This window comes from Abrus precatorius, unplaced genomic scaffold (genome assembly GCF_003935025.1).
Source record: "Abrus precatorius isolate BTA unplaced genomic scaffold, Abrus_2018 Scaffold4, whole genome shotgun sequence".
Taxonomy (NCBI): Eukaryota; Viridiplantae; Streptophyta; class Magnoliopsida; order Fabales; family Fabaceae; genus Abrus; species Abrus precatorius.
In genome coordinates this window covers 2155953-2173381 of record NW_020874384.1, presented here as the reverse complement: position 1 = coordinate 2173381, position 17429 = coordinate 2155953, and the positions used below count along the sequence as shown (strand labels likewise).

The following is a 17429-nucleotide window of genomic DNA, read 5'->3' as shown; positions in this document are numbered from 1 at the left end:
TACCCTTAATAATGTAGAACAGAGAATATATTAATGGTTATGTTGCTGGGCATATATGGCGTTAGGATCGGACATTGTCATGTTAAATTCGCCAACGTTATTGTTATTTCGTGTTAACTAGCATTTCCGCATGCATAGTACTTGTACAAGAATTCATTAAAAGAATGCATACACAAACTGGGTATTGATTGCTGTTCTGAAAATATATAGTTAATACAACAAAATAGACTCTAGCTATCATTTGTTTTTGTCTCTCCTTTACAAAAATATTACAAGGTAACGTACAAGTAAAATTGGTTAAAAAATTAGTTCATCACCGAAAAGCACCATACACTGACCAAGAGCGAAAGTGGTAGAAAGCAAGAAAAGGGAAAACTGAAGGAGAACTACATTCGGAAAAACACAATTGCCAGCTCAGCTAGCTAAATGGTTTGGAGAGTTGTTGAACATGCTGTGCCACATAAATGCCCGGGAAAGCACCATCTCCAGCTCTTGGTGTGTCCAGTTTTGTGTTGGAAGGTGTTGAAGGAACATCACCAATTCTTGGAAATCCAGTTTCTGGAGTTTGTCCGACCACTAAGGGGAAAATAGCATAAAGTAAATTCACTAAAACTAATCATTGGCAAAAGCAAAAAGAATGAGTAAATAGTCCAAGCAACCATACATAAATTCAATAGAAGACAAAGAAATGCATATGCCTAGATGTGGCAGTAGACAATCATGGAATAAAAGTATATCCAGGAATACTAGAATTGCATCCTCGGTAAAGCGACTTTAACGCACATGGGAAAACATCCAGTCAAAGAAGGACGTCTCTACAGAAGGCATTTATCTTAAATGGTAGAAAGAGGTACAAAAGCAAAAGACAAGCTTGTGTTATGGCAAGGAAAAATGCAAATCAGGCCTACCTTTATCCTATGTGCCAGAAGAGTAAGAAAAAGAGACATTAAAAACTTGACCAACAAAGGCTATTCGCAATCAGCATGGCTACAAGATGAAATTTAATTCAAATAGATTATATGAAAATGCCAAGGTAAGTCAGCTCACCGTTAGAAGGAAGCTGGCAAATATATATACTAGGAAGTCTGGTAAGGCATCTCCTTCAGCTAGATATGTGTCCCAAAGGCGGCTGATGAGATGGAATGGTATCTAATTCATAATCACACGTCAACATTAGCAAAAGCATAAAACCATCCCAGATTATCCCAGTTCAACCTTTCCATTCAGTCATGTTATCAGTTATACACATACAAAGTTCTTCCTGAGAAAACTATCCCACATTTAAGGGAACAAAACGTCAGAGCAAACCTCACGGATTAGAAGACAGTTGAACCAGCGGAAAGCAAACTGAAGAAATTCAAGTCCCTGATCCTCCATATGTCGCGAAACAGGCTCTGGTAAAACTCAAAGGTTCACTAGCGCACATCAGATTACATTTGAATACGTACTGATAAAAAAATAGCAACAAAATAAATGAGAAGGTTTGGTAATTCATATACATTAATTCCTTATCATCAGCTAATGGACATAAATAAGATGATGATCAAATTTTGACACTTTTGGTGTCAAAGCAAATCAGAAAACAAGTTTTTCATTGCAATTTTTGGATGATTTTAAATGAAATGTCTAGTTAAATTTTTCAGGCCCTTTTGGCATCCAAACCAATTATAATGTTTTATGTACAAAAACACTTCAAAATGAACATATCATTTTAACCATAATCATAATTAATTACAATAGGAAGAATATCAGGTCGCAATTGCAGAGGCTTCACAACCTATACAAAGTGCACGAATGTTTTCAAAAGCTCTTTTACATTGCTAGCTATCTATACACCACACCTATTTCTAGGACTAAGAGTAGAATTGTAATGTTCCACGTTCTTAAAATGTTCTCACCTTCAAGAATTTATATCTTCTCTTTGCCCTAGGCAATGGTGCATAACATGAGAACATAACATGCGAGTAATTTTACTCTAAAAACTCAATCTATTCATTAATATGTTATGACAGAAACAGGGCAGCTTGGCTGATGTATACTACAAAGTATATAACATTGACATTATCAAATTTATTTTCATAATCATGAAGATAAACAAAAGAAGAAGAATATTCATGTTAAACATGAAAGATCGAGACACAAATAATAATGCTAAATTTTTTAATCAATGAATATTGGAAAATAGAAAATGAAAATTTAAGAATAGAAATGATACCAACTCAATAAAAAGTGGTGAGGCGTTAAAATTTCATAAAATCATAGTGATGCTTGAAGGAAAACAAAAGGCATAAGGAAAAGGTTACCATCAATCCTCCTGACCAATTCTTTCAACTTAAAAACGAGCCTCTGAATTCCAGGTTGAGCAAATGTGTAATGGTCTTGCATACCATCAAGCAACTTTGACAGGCACCAGTAGCAGTCAGCCTCTATATTAGAGATTATATCTGAAGATAAATCAGACATTGACCAATTATCTATACCCCCTTCTAAATATTCTGACAAGAAAACAACCAGAAATGGTGTAACGAGATCATTTATCCCCTGAACATATCCACTTGCAGGATGCCGAATGGCCCTAGTAAAAAGATTGGGAAATTATGTTAGCAAAAAAAACTAAAAGAACAAATTTAATATTCAAATGTTAGTCAAAAACAAGGACTAAAGAGCTCTAGAGTATCTATCATGGATAAAGACTGAAGCCAGTACAATTGATATCTCCACAATGAACTTAAAATGGTAAAGCTAGTCCACAAAGTTCCATTGTGTTTCTAGCATTTTTTCCCCCGAGTCATTGTTCCAAAAATGCTGTTAAAAAGAAAGCAAAAGTATATATGAGTAGATCAATAACATCTTCTGAATGAGTGATAATGCCCCTTCCAATGTCCCCCCGAGCACCATTCAGTACCATAAAACAGTTACTAGTTTACTTAAAGTAGATGTAGCAACTTGGCAACACATTAACCTAAACTAGTAACACATTAACTCAAATGGTTATTACACCCATAACAGATGAATATCCAGTAGCAGCATTTGTTGGGTACACAGTGGTACATACCCTAGTCTAAGGAAGTCACATTATGTGACTTTCTTAGCCAAGCTCGGAGTCATCTTTCACCTCAAAAAAACAAAATGAAATAAAACAAAACAATCCATAACAAAAATTACTAGTCTGAGAATAATATCTAGCCAACAAATGCATAACAATAATATCTAACCATGCATAAAGAATACGTTCCAATGATTTCTGAACTTGCTGTTGCTGGAAGAATGGAACATCAGGAACAGTTCTTGGACAATCAACACCAATCTGACAAATATACAATGAGAACAGTAAAAAAGAAGAACAATATTTTCACCAATAATAGAGGTAGGAATATATTAAAACTCAGAATACCTGGCGAAGCATGTTGACCTCGTCATCTGAACGTTCTGTATCAGGAATATCGTAATACTGTGAAATACAGTCGAGATATTCAAGGCGCTTCCTTCTTAGAACTCCCTCGCTTCTATCTGAATTAGGTGGTGCATATCCCTGTTGTCAGTATATATTTAAATTCCAGGAAAACAAAATGCTATCCTTTAAAAATGAGATAGCAGGTCAACAAGGTTGACCACTTATTTTAATGATTCTCAGTAGTATAAATCACTTCATCTTTCTTTGCTAAAATCTTTGCTATAGCCTCATTGTAAAACATTAATGTAACCAGTATCAAGAAGTCTTGTGAAAGAATAACCTCTGAACAAAATTTTAAACTAAGGCACAACCAAACTAAAAAAAGAATCTACATGTCCTGAAAATTTCTCATATGAACTCCAAAGTACCTTATTATCACGCCTTGTATGACAGATAACTATCACAAAGCACAAAGCTATAGCAAGTGAAATAGCTAAAGATCATAGAGCTTACCAAGAGAAGTCTCCACACCTTAGGACGCATATCGTCTGGAACACCACTCCAAGCTAATTCACGCAACTTATCTACAATATAGATTTTAAGGAGGAAATATTTGATTGTAGTAGACCAGAAGGCTTAAAAGCTTAAAGAAAAGGACGAGATAAAATTCAAGTTATGGATGACATCACTGGCATGGCTCAATTTCTGTACTTTGAATCTAACTGACAAAAAATATCTACAGGAAAAAGGTAACCACATCGTGGGTATTTTCATCTGAGCACACAGCTTATAATTCCACAACTAGATGCAGCCAAGTAGGAGTTACAAGGAAGAATCCAACAAATAACACACAGAAAAAATAGAAATACGGAAAGTTAATATACCTAATATAACCACTGTCCCGGAAAGCACCTTAGTGAACTTCATAACTCTTGTAGAATCTGTAGCTCTAGCACCCATGGTAGACTTGCGGATTTCTTCAGGTGGGCTGTCTCCAAAGGATGTTGAGATCTGTAGCTTAGTAACATTAGCAACACTAATTGGTTTGCTTGTACTATGCAATTCCTCCTGCATCAAAAGTATAAGTCCCACTTGATGAACTGCTGACTCATCACTCATATCAATCTCATAGAAACATATGAACTGAGATAGTTATGAGTAACACTGAGATCACCTCTATTGTCCCAGATGCATGATCACTTGTGCCAGCATCATTGTGAGAAAAACTCCTCTTGTAATTTGAGTTGTCCGGTGAGTCAGACCAACGACTCAATAATATTTTACCAGGCATGCTACGACCTTTGAGTAACCTTGATAAACACAGAATATAAACATAAATTGCTACTGTCAATCATGACATATACTCCCTTCATTTATTTTTATAAGAAACAAATATATCATACATTTGTATTCCAAAAATATTTATAGTAATAAATAGTTAAATTAGTGATATATATACTAATAAATGAATGTATCCATTCATATAGATAATGGGTGAGTAGTGATTTGTTGGATCAAATTTCATAATAAATAACAGTATATAAAGAATTTGTTTCCTATAAAAAGGGAGAAAACAGCATGTTTACTTCAGCTTAATTCTACAGAAATAATGGCTTTTTTATAAAAGTTCTCTCGAGAGGTTCAAAAACCTAAACTAAATACGCATTAAGCTATGTGCTTCGAGTACTGAACACAAAATTTAAAGGGGAAAAATGATACTGCTCAAATAACTGAAGAGGAAGAAAACTAAAAAAAGATTAACGGTCAGAAACTAATTAATTTATAAAAATGAATAATAATGCAAATATTTTCCTCGATCTCAGAAGAGAAATTAGAAGCAAGTAAATAGATAGGAATTGGGGTTACCCTTGAACATTTCTGAGGGTCTGGCTGAATCTGGAGTCGAGAGCAGCTATGTTACGCTCATCTTCTTGTCGCTTGCTCATGCTTAGCGTTGGATTCGCGCTGGTTACTGCTACTGCTTTTGCTTCAAAGGGAATCGCGGAAATTAAGAATCATCCCATCATTTATTACTACCAAAATAACATTCTCAGTCGCACTAACCATCATGCTTAGAACTTATGGAAACCCACATCGCTACGCTTCGCGTTTGTTTAATTCCCAAATTTTCATAATCGCAGTGTATAATTATTTTCAGACAGTGCCTTTTGGCGCAGCCTTTGGATGGAATAAATTGTTTTGTTATACTGTCATTATTTATGCAGTACGACCAGATTGGAGCGAAGTAGATAAAAATAAATAAATTGTTGTTTGGTAACACCCTCTTAGAATTACATTCTATAACTCTTATGAATCCTTTAATTTTTTTAAAATTAAAAATATTTGCATTTTTTTTAAATAAATCATTAAATTTTATTATTTATTATGTATATTTGATATAAAATTAATAGTGATAATTATTTTTTATATAAAAATTATAAAATACTATAAAAATTACTTTAAAGCATAAACAAAATTTATTGAATGAAAAAACATATTTATATTTAATTTTAGATTATTATAATTTAAATATATGTTAATATAATAAAATTTTTAATTTTTAATTTTTAATAAATTCTTGAAAGAAACTTATTACTGTTTATTTATAATAAAGACATGTGATGTTAAGCGAAAATTTCAGTAATATAAAGTTTTAAATGTTTTGTTAAATAAATTTTATTGATTTAGTCGTAGAGTATTACTGAAACTATTGTGTATAAAAAAAATTTAAAAGCTTAAATATTTATAAATGTGTAATTAAAAAATAATTGTTTTTAAAACAATATATTCAAAGTTAAAATAATGTGATATATTTATTAAATTATAAAACATAAAAAAAAAAGAATATTTATTTATTTTTAAAATTTTAAAGAAAATTTATTTAACTCAATATTTTTTTATAAAACATATCACCATCATTTTCTATTATTACTGACTAATAATTATTGATGATATTATCATGTTCGTGGTAATAATTATGATCATTCCATTGTTACAAGTATTAGTATTACTGCAATAATTTTCACTAATAGTTGTTATCACAATTATCTTTAATATAATTATAATAATTATTATTATTATAGGTTTTTTTTATTATTACTATCATATTTTTACTATTATCGTTTATACTTTTATTACCATCCTGGTTTATTATCGTTATTAGATTTTCTAAAATTGAAACTTTTATGAAATCACTTTTGCAACTGTAATTTATAGCCTCAAATTCTTACACATATTTTATTAATTTTATAAAATAAAAGACAAATTTTACTTATATAATCTCTTCAATTATTTGTATTTGTATTTATTACCACCACTTCACATGCTTATTATTATTATTATTATTATCGTTATCATATAAAAAAATAGATTGAATCATTAACCAGAGACTTATATCTAGCCCATATCACCACACAAGCCAAACCCTTTTACAAAGTAGATAAAATAATATTTTTTTTAAAAACACATTTAAGTAAAAAAAAATTGATGTAAGAAGTAAATTTAATAAAATAGTCAACCTTATAAAATACAATAATGTTATTATTATTATTATTATTATTAATAAATATTTTGACATTATACAATTATTTTATTTATAAGCTTAAAAACAGTCATTTATATATAAGTTTATATCTACTAAAATATTTAGAGATTGAGTAGACGTATATTTTATCTATTTAAATTACTTTATTATAAAATAGACATTTAAATAAATTAATTAAACTTAAAATTTAAATGCCTAACTTAATTCAATTTTTTTTACCAGTAATTGTTGCACTTTCTCTCTTGCCCTCCTTCCATTATTATTCTCTGAGTTTAATTGAGATTTAATACTAAACTTCAAAAGTTAAAATTATATAATTTCAAATTTATATATTATAAAAATATAACTTTAAAAATTTAAACTCAAGACTATAATCATACTATATAGGATTTTTGTTTTTAATTTTAGTTGTAAAAATATACTAATTTTTCTGTTTTTTTTCTCTCTCTTAAAAATATACAATAAACCCCATAATTATATCATAATAATTTTATTATCGTCAATACTGATTAATTGATGATATTGACCATTGTTACACACTTCATTAGAAACATTCTCATCATCGCTACTGTCACATGCCAGCAAAAAATACCTCGCTCACAACATGCAAATTAAGTTTTGTATAAAAAAAATGTACGAGCTTACAAACAAGCTATGCCTTATTTTTATGTTATTATTAGTGTATATTATATATATAACTTTTAAATTAAGTATTATAAAAAATTGAAATCCTCATTATTATGACAATTTGTAACCAAATGATAGTACTGAACAAATTATATTATTAATACATTCTAATCAAAATTTAATATTAAATAATTAGTATTATCTTAAACCATATTAGATTATTATAAATTACTTCAAAAATGCAAAAATATTATTTTAGTATTCCGAGTATTAATATTTTTGTGAATTCAATAAATATCTCTAATAAAATTATCATTAAATCATAAGTTAAATATTTTTGTTGTATTTTAATATTTAGAGTACTAACATTACTACACTGGAAAGAAAGAAGCAAGCAAGCAAATAAATAAATAAATAACGGGCAAATGGGTAGGTTTCCGGGTCCAACCATTGTAAAAACACCTTCACGTTGCCGCCATTACCGTTCTGAAACAGAAACTAGAAGCCGATAAACCCTAAACCTTACCAAACACTCGAGAAACTTGAGCTATCTGTTTCCATGGCCGTCAACGACGCCGATCAATCCAATAAGGCTCACAGGACTCGCCAATCTGGCTCCAAATCAGTCAAGAAGAAGCATAAGAAGATAAAGCATGATGCCGGAGAGAATCAGAAAAATCAAAACCCTAAGGCATTCGCCTTCTCTTCCTCTAACAAAGCCAAGCGACTACAATCACGCGCTGTCGAGAAAGAGCAGCGCCGCCTTCACGCTCCTATCATCGACCGTTCTTACGGTGAGCCCGCTCCATACGTCGTCGTAGTGCACGGTCCTCCTCAGGTGGTTATTCTTTTCTTCTATACTCAAAAGTTAACACAACTCGATGCATTTTGTTAATGTTGCCTTATACTGTTTTGTGTGTTGAGTTTGCTTTCAGGTTGGGAAGTCACTGTTGATAAAGTGTCTAATCAAGCATTACACGAAGCATAATTTGCCTGATGTTCGAGGTCCAATTACTATCGTTTCAGGTTTGTGATTATTTTTCTATGCCATGTTTCTGGCTGTTCATCAATTTGTGTGCATTTCTCTGGAGTTGGTTTGTGGTGATGCGTGAATGCTTGCATTACATGTGTCAGGAAAGCAAAGGCGGTTGCAGTTTGTGGAATGCCCAAATGATATCAATGGCATGATAGATGCGGCAAAGTTTGCAGATCTCGCACTTCTTCTCATAGATGGGAGTTATGGTTTTGAAATGGTGAGTTGTTAGTGAATAATGATAGAGTTGGGCGTGTGTTTGTGCTCATCTTGTGGTGCTTCTGTATGATTTGATGAAGTTGGTTTGGTGTTATTTTAATAAAATAAATTTCCTGGTTTTTGAGATTTTACTTCCTTTGCAGGAAACCTTTGAATTCCTTAATATATTGCAAGTTCACGGTTTCCCGAAGGTCATGGGAGTTCTCACACATCTTGATAAATTCAACGATCCTAAAAAGTTGAGGAAAACAAAACAACGACTCAAACACCGGTTTTGGACTGAAATATATGATGGTGCTAAGTTATTTTACTTATCAGGCCTTATTCATGGAAAGTAAGTTGTTATCAGAAATCTGTTTGTTATTATACTGTTTCTTCTTTTATACCTGCAGATTAATACTTAATAGTGTTTGGTATGCTTAGATACAAGTCTTACTTTGCAATCCTTCATTGAACAGGTATGTCAAACGTGAAGTTCACAATCTTGCTCGATTTATTTCTGTCATGAAGTTTCATCCCTTATCCTGGCGAGCTGGTCACCCCTATGTTTTGGTAGATCGTTTTGAAGATATCACTCCTCCTGAAAAAGTGCATGCAAATAATAAATGTGACAGAAAAGTCACCCTTTATGGTTATCTCAGGGGCTGTAATTTGAAAAAGGGCAATAAGGTTTGTTGAACCGTGCTACTATATTATTCTTTATCTGAAATTAAATCCATTATAATCTACAGCTTTTTGGAATAATGCACAAGGGATAGTCCTCTCAACTGATACTTGAGATGGATTGGAATAAGTTGGACATTGTTTTTATCTTTCTCCTCTATAATTAACTTCTGAATACCTCATATTGTTGTTAGCTCTAAGTTTCGCATTGTGCGTTCTGTTTTATCTTGAACAAATTCATGCATTAATTTTTGGTTCTATTCCAGTATCCTGATTACTAATTAGTTATTGGCAAATGGAAAATTGATGTCAATGTGATCTTAAATCTTAATATTTGTTCTGTTTCTCTAAAATTTTATAAGAATTTCACTTAAATTTAACTTCAAAATATATGTGCATACATTTGATACATGTTTTGTCAACTATTCATTAACTATTTATTCTCTATTTTTGCTCTCTATTTATCTCTATTTTAGTTTTGATGTTTGTTGGAAGTATTTAATCAACTTAGACGATCTGCTTAGAATGATTCAGTGATCTAATCAGTATTTTGGAATTTGGAAATCAGGTGCACATAGCTGGAGTGGGCGATTATAGTTTAGCTAGTATTACTGATTTACCTGATCCATGCCCTCTTCCATCTGCTGCAAAAAAGAAGGGATTGCGTGATAAGGAAAAATTATTCTATGCTCCAATGTCTGGCCTTGGGGATCTTTTGTATGACAAAGATGCTGTATACATAAATATTAATGATCACTTTGTTCAATTCTCAAAAGTTGATAATGAGGACTCTGCCATGACAAGCAAAGGTCAGTAGATAGTTTCCTTTTTTTATGCATTTATCTTTATTAAATAAATCATATTATGATCATATGGTGGAAGAAATACTTTTGATATAAAATTTCTAGGTATTCTGCTGTTTTAAAATTTTATCATTAAATCAGGTTATGATCATATTGTGGCAGTTCTGTCAGTTCTCATTTATTACCTTTATCATTTCAATACAATTCCTGATTATGTTTATAGGTTATATCATGCATAACACAATGGTGTATTTATTTTACCTTTCCTATTTCTTCCCAATTCCTATCTTTCCTTTTATGAAAACTCATCTTTTATGCTTTGTCAGGAAAGGACAGAGATGTAGGGGTGGATTTGGTAAAATCACTACAAAATACCAAGTACTCAATCAATGAAAAACTAGAGAACAGTTTTATCAATCTTTTTGGTCAAAAGCGCAAAGTGTCATCAGAAGCTCTAGCTGATGCACAGGCCATAAACAAGGATGTAGAACAGGATGACAAAACAGAGGCCTTGGATAATTATGAGCCTGGCGTCGGTATAATTGGTGAATATAATCACAAAATGGATTTGGATGGTTCAGAATCATCTGATCAGGATGATGGTGATGCCAATGGAGATAATGAAGGCAGTAGTTCTGATGATGAAGATGATGATGCAACAGATAGTAAAGCTATGAACAGAGACCACTTAAAAGAGCGTATTGAGTTTCATGATGGAAGACGAAGGAGAAGAGCAATATTTGGAAATGATGTTGATCAAAGTGATCTGATGGTGAGATTTAAGCAATTGTGGTTATTTTATGGAATCATGCGTCACTAATACCTACAGGAAGAAATTATGGCCTCTTTTGCTTCATGAATTAGTTTAATTGGATCCACCTTAAAGGCTTAAACTATATTTAATTGTAGGCCAAGCTAAAACTTGTACTCAATTTACTGATTTGCAGTGTGAATAAAATTGTTTCTGCTTTCATTTCATATGATATGTATGTCAGTTTGCATTGATAATGCAGCAGTGTACTAATAATTTCAGACTGGCTTCATTGATAGGATTCAGAAGAAGATGAGGATGGTGCTTCCAGTGATGACATGGCATCTGATTCAGAGGCTTCAAAAGAAGATGACAACGAGAATGATGACACAAATGGTGAAGTTTTCCTGCCTTAATTGTTAAGATTTATTTCTTTTCTGTTCTTATCTGGCTGTATAAATGTTTTGTAATCATGCTCTTAGTACTAGGTTGATCAGGCTGGTAAATCAATCAGTGTTTTTATCCCATGTTAATTGCTATAAGTCAGTGATTTGTTATTGGAGGCTTTATATTTTTTTCTGACATTTCTTTATTGATTTTCTTCACAGAAGACATGGGTAATGTTTCCAAGTGGAAAGAGTCTTTGGCAGAAAGAACTCTCTCACGAAAAACTCCTAGTTTGATGCAACTTGTGTATGGGGAATCTACTATTAGTCCAACCTCTATAAACAAAGAGAATGATAATAGTGAGGGTGAAGAAAGTGAAGATGACTTTTTTAAGCCCATAGAAGAAGTGAAAAAGGTTGGTCCCTTTACTATCTTGCAGGACTTGTACGGAATTGCTCATGTAATAATTGCTTTGTAAATCAAAATTTGAAATGTACATGTCGGTAAATTCTTAAAATCACTTATTCAAATTTGTTAGCCAAAAGAATATGTTCTTATTTGCTTCATAAACTAAGAAATTGTGTTTGCTTGTCTTTAAAATCTATAGCAAAACATGAGAGATGGATTGAATGATGGAATAGTAAACACTGAGGATTGTTCCAAGTGTACACAATTTGTGGATCAGAGATGGGATGAGAAAGATAACGAGGAGATTCGCAATCGATTTGTATCTGGCAATTTGGCAAAAGCTGCACTCAGAAATGCACTACCAAAAGCCAATGCTGAAGTGGAAAATGACGATGTCTATGGTGACTTTGAAGATATGGAAACTGGAGAAAAATTTGAGAATTATGAGACGGATGATGCTTTTGCAGAGACAACCCACAAGGTAGATGATTTGGAAGCTGAGGAGCGGCGCCTTAAGAAACTTGCTCTTCGTGCAAAGTTTGATTCTCAATATCCTTTTCTTTCCCATCATATACTTATTTAACATCATGAATGATTGCTTTATACTTCTGCCGAAACCCCCCTCCTCCATGGAACAAAAATAATTTTCTCTCACAATAAGGGTGAACTACAGATTTGTGTCTATTGCTTAAGGATCTGCCTTCTGTGTCTGGTAGAGTCATGGTTTTAAATTTCATACACAGGCTTCTATCTTTTCCAAATGTTGAGACCTCCCCATCCTGTGACATGCAAAATAAAAGATAACCTTCAGAGGATGAGAAAATAGATATAGCAGCTTTCTCAATTTATGTAGTCACTCTTTGATGTTGTCTAATGCTGTCTGGCATTTGTGACCTGGGCCCTAGTGTTAGAGCTTCTTTGGGTTTTGAGTCTTTCTTGTCCTTCCACTTCCATCACTGCTAATGATGATTTTCAGCACAATTAAGGTCCAAGCTAACCCAGTGCTGGATGAACTACATAGAAAATTTATCAAGCCCCTATCTTCTAAACTTTTTGGTGATCATATGGTTTTTATTTCTCAGCCATTGATATGATAATGATGTGGGACGAGAAGCTTCTGTTTTCTGTATGACTGACTCATTAAATTAAAAAACAAATTGCTGACTGCAATATGGCACTATGTTTTGTTACCTTAATTTTGATCCACATTTGATGATGACTTTGGGTCACCAGAGGAAGATACCAGCAATGAAAATGAGAGCATGTTCCATCGTGGTCAAGCTAATGAAAGTAGCTATTTTGACAAGGTAATAAAATGCTTACATTAAGTGTCAATGACCGTGTTATGTAATGGCTGCTAATTCTTGTGTTATTGTGTTTTCAGTTGAAGGAGGAGATTGAACTCCAGAAACAAATGAATATAGCTGAACTCAACGATCTTGATGAGGCTACTCGATTAGAGATAGCAGGCTTCCGAACAGGGACATACCTAAGATTGGAGGTTCATGATATTCCTTGTGAGATGGTTGAATATTTTGATCCCTACCATCCAATATTGGTTGGAGGGGTTGGTATAGGGGAGGAAAATGTTGGATACATGCAGGTCAGTGGAAACTTTAAATGCATAATTCCTTATAAAGTTTTAGTCCACAAAGGGTACAAACTTCTTTAAGTCATAAAAAATATTGGATGCCAAAGATGTCTGTGATTAGGGGCAATAAATATTATATGAGAAATATATGTTCATTCAATGTTATTGATTGGGATTTCTAATTGGTCAGGTTGTTAATGCAATAGTGTAAAGGACAAGAGACATGTCACTATCACAAAACTTGGTTATAGAGGGTCAAAATGAGTATATCCTATATTTTGGTTTGGAATAGCACTCATACCTCTATAGTAGGATGGTCAGGGAAGCTTCCCGTTGATGTTGAAGACACAGAATAACTTGTGTCTTTGCTTTGTGAATGGCACTATGGACCACCTATATGTAAGGAAAGGAATATACTGAGCCGTTTGTGTAGAAGATAAAAATTTGACTTAAGAAACATGTTATTACATGTTAATTAGCTGTCTTGAGCTTTTCAAATTGAATGAAAGTTGAAACTTTCTTGTGACTTGTCTTTCCCTTCTCCTCTCCTTTTCATAACTATTTTTTCGTTTTCTCTTTGCTTCCAGGCCAGGTTAAAGCGGCACAGGTGGCACAAGAAAGTTCTGAAGACCAGAGACCCAATTATTGTATCTGTGGGATGGAGGCGTTACCAGACAACCCCTGTTTATGCTATCGAGGATAGCAATGGAAGGCATCGTATGCTAAAATACACTCCAGAACACATGCATTGCCTTGCTATGTTTTGGGGTCCTCTTGCTCCTCCCAACACTGGGATTGTTGCTGTTCAGAATTTATCAAACAACCAGGTTAGGCTGTACAATCCTCTCTCGTTAAATGGCTTACCTTTAAACCCTCCCAAACTGTGGTGTGTTATCTTTGTAGTTTTTATTCTTTTGTTTCATTCCTGATATAATTTTGCTCAGTGCCTGAGGTTATATTCTATTTATCAGGCAACATTTAGGATTACTGCAACTGCTGTTGTACTTGAGTTTAATCATGCAGCAAGGATAGTGAAGAAAATCAAATTGGTTGGCCACCCATGCAAGATATTCAAGAAGACAGCACTTATCAAGGATATGTTTACCTCGGATCTTGAAGTAGCTCGGTTTGAAGGTGCAGCTATTCGAACTGTCAGTGGGATCAGGGGGCAGGTCAAGAAGGTCTGTTAATTGTCACTTGGAAGCAATGGCATATGTTTTGATGATTTGTCCTGGCAGTTGCAGTTGGATACTTATAATTTGCTATGTATTTTGTACTGAGTTATTCTTTGATCTGGCAGGCTGCAAAAGAAGAAATAGGTAACCAACCAAAAAGGAAGGGTGGGCAAACCAAGGAAGGAATTGCTAGGTGCACTTTTGAAGACAAAATTCTGATGAGTGACATTGTTTTCCTTCGTGCATGGACTCAAGTTGAAGTTCCTCAGTTTTATAATCCATTGACAACAGCATTGCAGCGTCGTGATCTGACCTGGAAAGGAATGAGAACTGTTGCAGAATTGAGAAGAGAACATGATCTTCCTATACCTGTAAACAAAGATTCACTTTACAAGGTATGTTCTTGCTTGATACTAACAGGTCTTTTCCCTTCCTGAAGTGCACTGAGACGTTTCTCCTCCCATTCAGTTGTGTCTCTACTTATTTTCCTTTCCTCTTTTTCTTTGGCAGAAAATTGAAAGAAAACCTAGAAAGTTCAACCCATTGGTGATTCCCAAGTCTCTACAAGCAAGTCTACCATTTGCATCAAAACCCAAGGATATACCCAAGAGAAAAAAGCCATTACTTGAAGAGAGAAGGACAAGGGGTGTTGTCATGGAGCCTCGAGAGCGCAAAGTTCATGCTCTCGTTCAACACCTCCAGTTAATAAACAATGCAAAGGTAAGGTCATTTTCTTAGCTGAGAGTTCATTTTCTTGACCTTTCAAATTTTTGTCCTAGATTTCTTAGCTGATTATGAAGTTGGCTTGGGAAGGGATTATTTTCCATTGCTAAAAGTATTTCTCTGCTATCTTACTGGCTGGCAAGCCTTAAATGGAAGGATTTAGGGTTTAGGGTTTAAATGAGAGGATGACTCAACTTCCAACACAGTAGGTTTTCTTTCTATTACTTGAATTCAAAGAAGAAAGCCTGCACTAGATCCATCCCGCAGAAACACTAGATCCTGGGTTCTAAACCCAGTTAGTTTCTATGTTCACATTTAGTAATAGGTTTCTCCATCACATTAATCAGGTCTTAGGTCGGACCTTGTGATCAAATAATATATTCATGGATCAATCTGTACTTTTGAGAACTCAAGTACCAGTTTACAACCCTTGATGGTTTATTTCTTTTCCTTTTCTTTCGTCAAGGTATTGATGGTGAAAATGCCTTAATTACGAACAGTTTTTATTGACTTGCCTATTGAGAAATTTTTTTCAAGTTGACCAAGGCATTTAATTTCCTGCTATTGAATGATGTTTAATTTATAATATTGCTCTGAAAATGATATTGCTTAAAAGACATATCTAGAGTCTCGGGTTTTCTTATTTTCCATAGAATCCTTTAGCAATAGAATTTATAAGAAGTTATGTCGATATGATGTGGCTCAACTTTTTCCGTTTTGAAGCACTATTTTTGTATGTCTTTTGACATGCTCTATTTTCTGAGCCTCTTGCAGATGAAAAAGCGAAAGCTTAAGGAAGAGAATAAGAGAAAAGTACTTGAAGCAGACAGAGCAAAAGACGAGCAGTTGTCAAAAAAGCGGCGGAGAGAGGAAAGGCGAGACAAGTACCGAGCACAAGACAAGCTGAATAAGAAAATTCGGAGAGCAGATGTTTGAGTTTATGGCTTGAATTTCGTTCTGAAATTGTTGGGTTGAATGAATTTTGAGGCATGGAACCATCATCCACCTCCAAAAAAGGAGATAGAAAGAAAGGTTCATGCGTTGTAGCTACATGCATTATGGAACTTAAAAGAGCATACTCCACGTATTCAGCGTCATATTGTTTCGGAAACGGTGCCACCAATTTGTGGGATTACGGGCAACGTTGATAGATGAAAATGCTTGGAAGTTGAAATTAGTGAGCCGAGTATCAAGTATGCTTTGACTTCCCAATTTGTGTGTCATGTATAACAAATTTTGGCCTGCTAATGGTAACATATAGTTCGATTATTAGATAAAATTGTTTGGTGTGGGAAACATGCTACAGTAATTGGCTTCGTAAGCATCCTGAATATCAATTTTGAGCGGGGAGTTGACGTCCCTTCAACTTCGCTTGTATAAAAAGAATTATTGCAATTGTTCAGGAAAATTAATTTCTATTGTTTTTTAGACTGTATTTATTTAGTGTGATTTTACGTGTTTCTTTTCCTTTCCATACAAATACAACCAATCCAAATGCAAAATTATCTCTGCCGAAGCAGAAACTTAAAAAGGTTGTATGCGAACTAAGGAGACGCAATTCATGCCAATTTTTGAATTTTAAGTTTTTGTTTGAAGTTTTATATTTTTATAAATAATTATAAAGCTAAAACATAATTTCTCTCATTTTTTCTTTTCAAATGCTCTTACATAGAGTAATTTCTTAATATTATTACGGGAATCTATAACTAAGAATATATTACTTTTATTTTGCTTAAAATTATTTTAATTTTTTAGTAATCTTTATATAAATATTTGAATCAATCAATAATACGTAATCAATTAAATATTGAATCATTTATTGTCATAATTAATGAAATTGGACTTTTCAATTTCTTTTTAATTTTGTGTTCTTATTATAATTTCATACTGATAAATTAGTTTCAATTATAAAAAATTGAATAAAATTATAATAATTTAATATTTTATGTATACAAAAAATTTTCATTATATATTGAAAAGTAAAAAATAAATTTTAATTTAATTTTTGAAAATTATATTAATTTTTTAAGATGCAACATATCATATTAATACTATTATTATGTTAATTTATTACTTTTAGAATTTTAAAATATTATATTAATTCTATTATT

At 33.0% G+C, this 17429-nt stretch overlaps 2 protein-coding genes across 4 annotated transcripts; one reads left to right on the top strand and one right to left on the bottom strand.

Annotated features, from left to right (window-relative positions):
• Positions 1–146: 146 nt before the first annotated feature.
• Positions 147–5593, bottom strand: LOC113865069 (TBC1 domain family member 22B-like). The gene is made up of 10 exons (XM_027499425.1): positions 5261–5593; positions 4569–4704; positions 4279–4462; positions 3908–3978; positions 3395–3532; positions 3216–3307; positions 2304–2575; positions 1309–1394; positions 1048–1149; positions 147–576 (listed from the first exon to the last, which is right to left on the bottom strand). The coding sequence occupies exons 1-10, from the start codon at positions 5338–5340 to the stop codon at positions 415–417; spliced, it is 1323 nt and encodes a 440-aa protein (XP_027355226.1). The 5' UTR covers positions 5341–5593; the 3' UTR covers positions 147–414.
• Positions 5594–7996: 2403 nt separating this feature from the next.
• LOC113864372 (ribosome biogenesis protein BMS1 homolog) lies at positions 7997–16754 on the top strand. 3 transcript variants are annotated; one of them, XM_027497998.1, is made up of 17 exons: positions 7997–8403; positions 8501–8591; positions 8700–8818; positions 8961–9151; positions 9276–9486; positions 10049–10289; positions 10610–11055; positions 11334–11430; positions 11643–11836; positions 12029–12378; positions 13037–13136; positions 13214–13432; positions 14008–14247; positions 14392–14601; positions 14721–14990; positions 15106–15315; positions 16093–16444. In XM_027497998.1, the coding sequence occupies exons 1-17, from the start codon at positions 8125–8127 to the stop codon at positions 16252–16254; spliced, it is 3630 nt and encodes a 1209-aa protein (XP_027353799.1). In that variant the 5' UTR covers positions 7997–8124; the 3' UTR covers positions 16255–16444. The 3 variants fall into 3 exon arrangements, with proteins under 3 accessions (XP_027353799.1, XP_027353800.1, XP_027353798.1); XM_027497999.1 differs by having other exon boundaries at positions 8003–8403; positions 11646–11836; positions 16093–16754; XM_027497997.1 differs by having other exon boundaries at positions 8003–8403; positions 11640–11836.
• The last annotated feature ends 675 nt before the right edge of the window (positions 16755–17429 follow it).

What these genes read in the sequence shown, in the direction of transcription:
- LOC113865069 (XM_027499425.1), bottom strand. Translation starts at nt 5,340, where the DNA reads ATGAGCAAGCGACAAGAAGATGAGCGTAACATAGCTGCTCTCGACTCC. An exon ending in ACCCTCAGAAATGTTCAAGG is followed by an intron (nt 4,705 to 5,260) that starts GTAACCCCAATT and finishes GTGTTTATCAAG; the next exon opens with GTTACTCAAAGGTCGTAGCA. An exon ending in AGGTCAACATGCTTCGCCAG is followed by an intron (nt 3,308 to 3,394) that starts GTATTCTGAGTT and finishes TATATTTGTCAG; the next exon opens with ATTGGTGTTGATTGTCCAAG.
- LOC113864372 (XM_027497997.1), top strand. Translation starts at nt 8,125, where the DNA reads ATGGCCGTCAACGACGCCGATCAATCCAATAAGGCTCACAGGACTCGC. An exon ending in TAGTGCACGGTCCTCCTCAG is followed by an intron (nt 8,404 to 8,500) that starts GTGGTTATTCTT and finishes GTTTGCTTTCAG; the next exon opens with GTTGGGAAGTCACTGTTGAT. An exon ending in TCCAATTACTATCGTTTCAG is followed by an intron (nt 8,592 to 8,699) that starts GTTTGTGATTAT and finishes TACATGTGTCAG; the next exon opens with GAAAGCAAAGGCGGTTGCAG.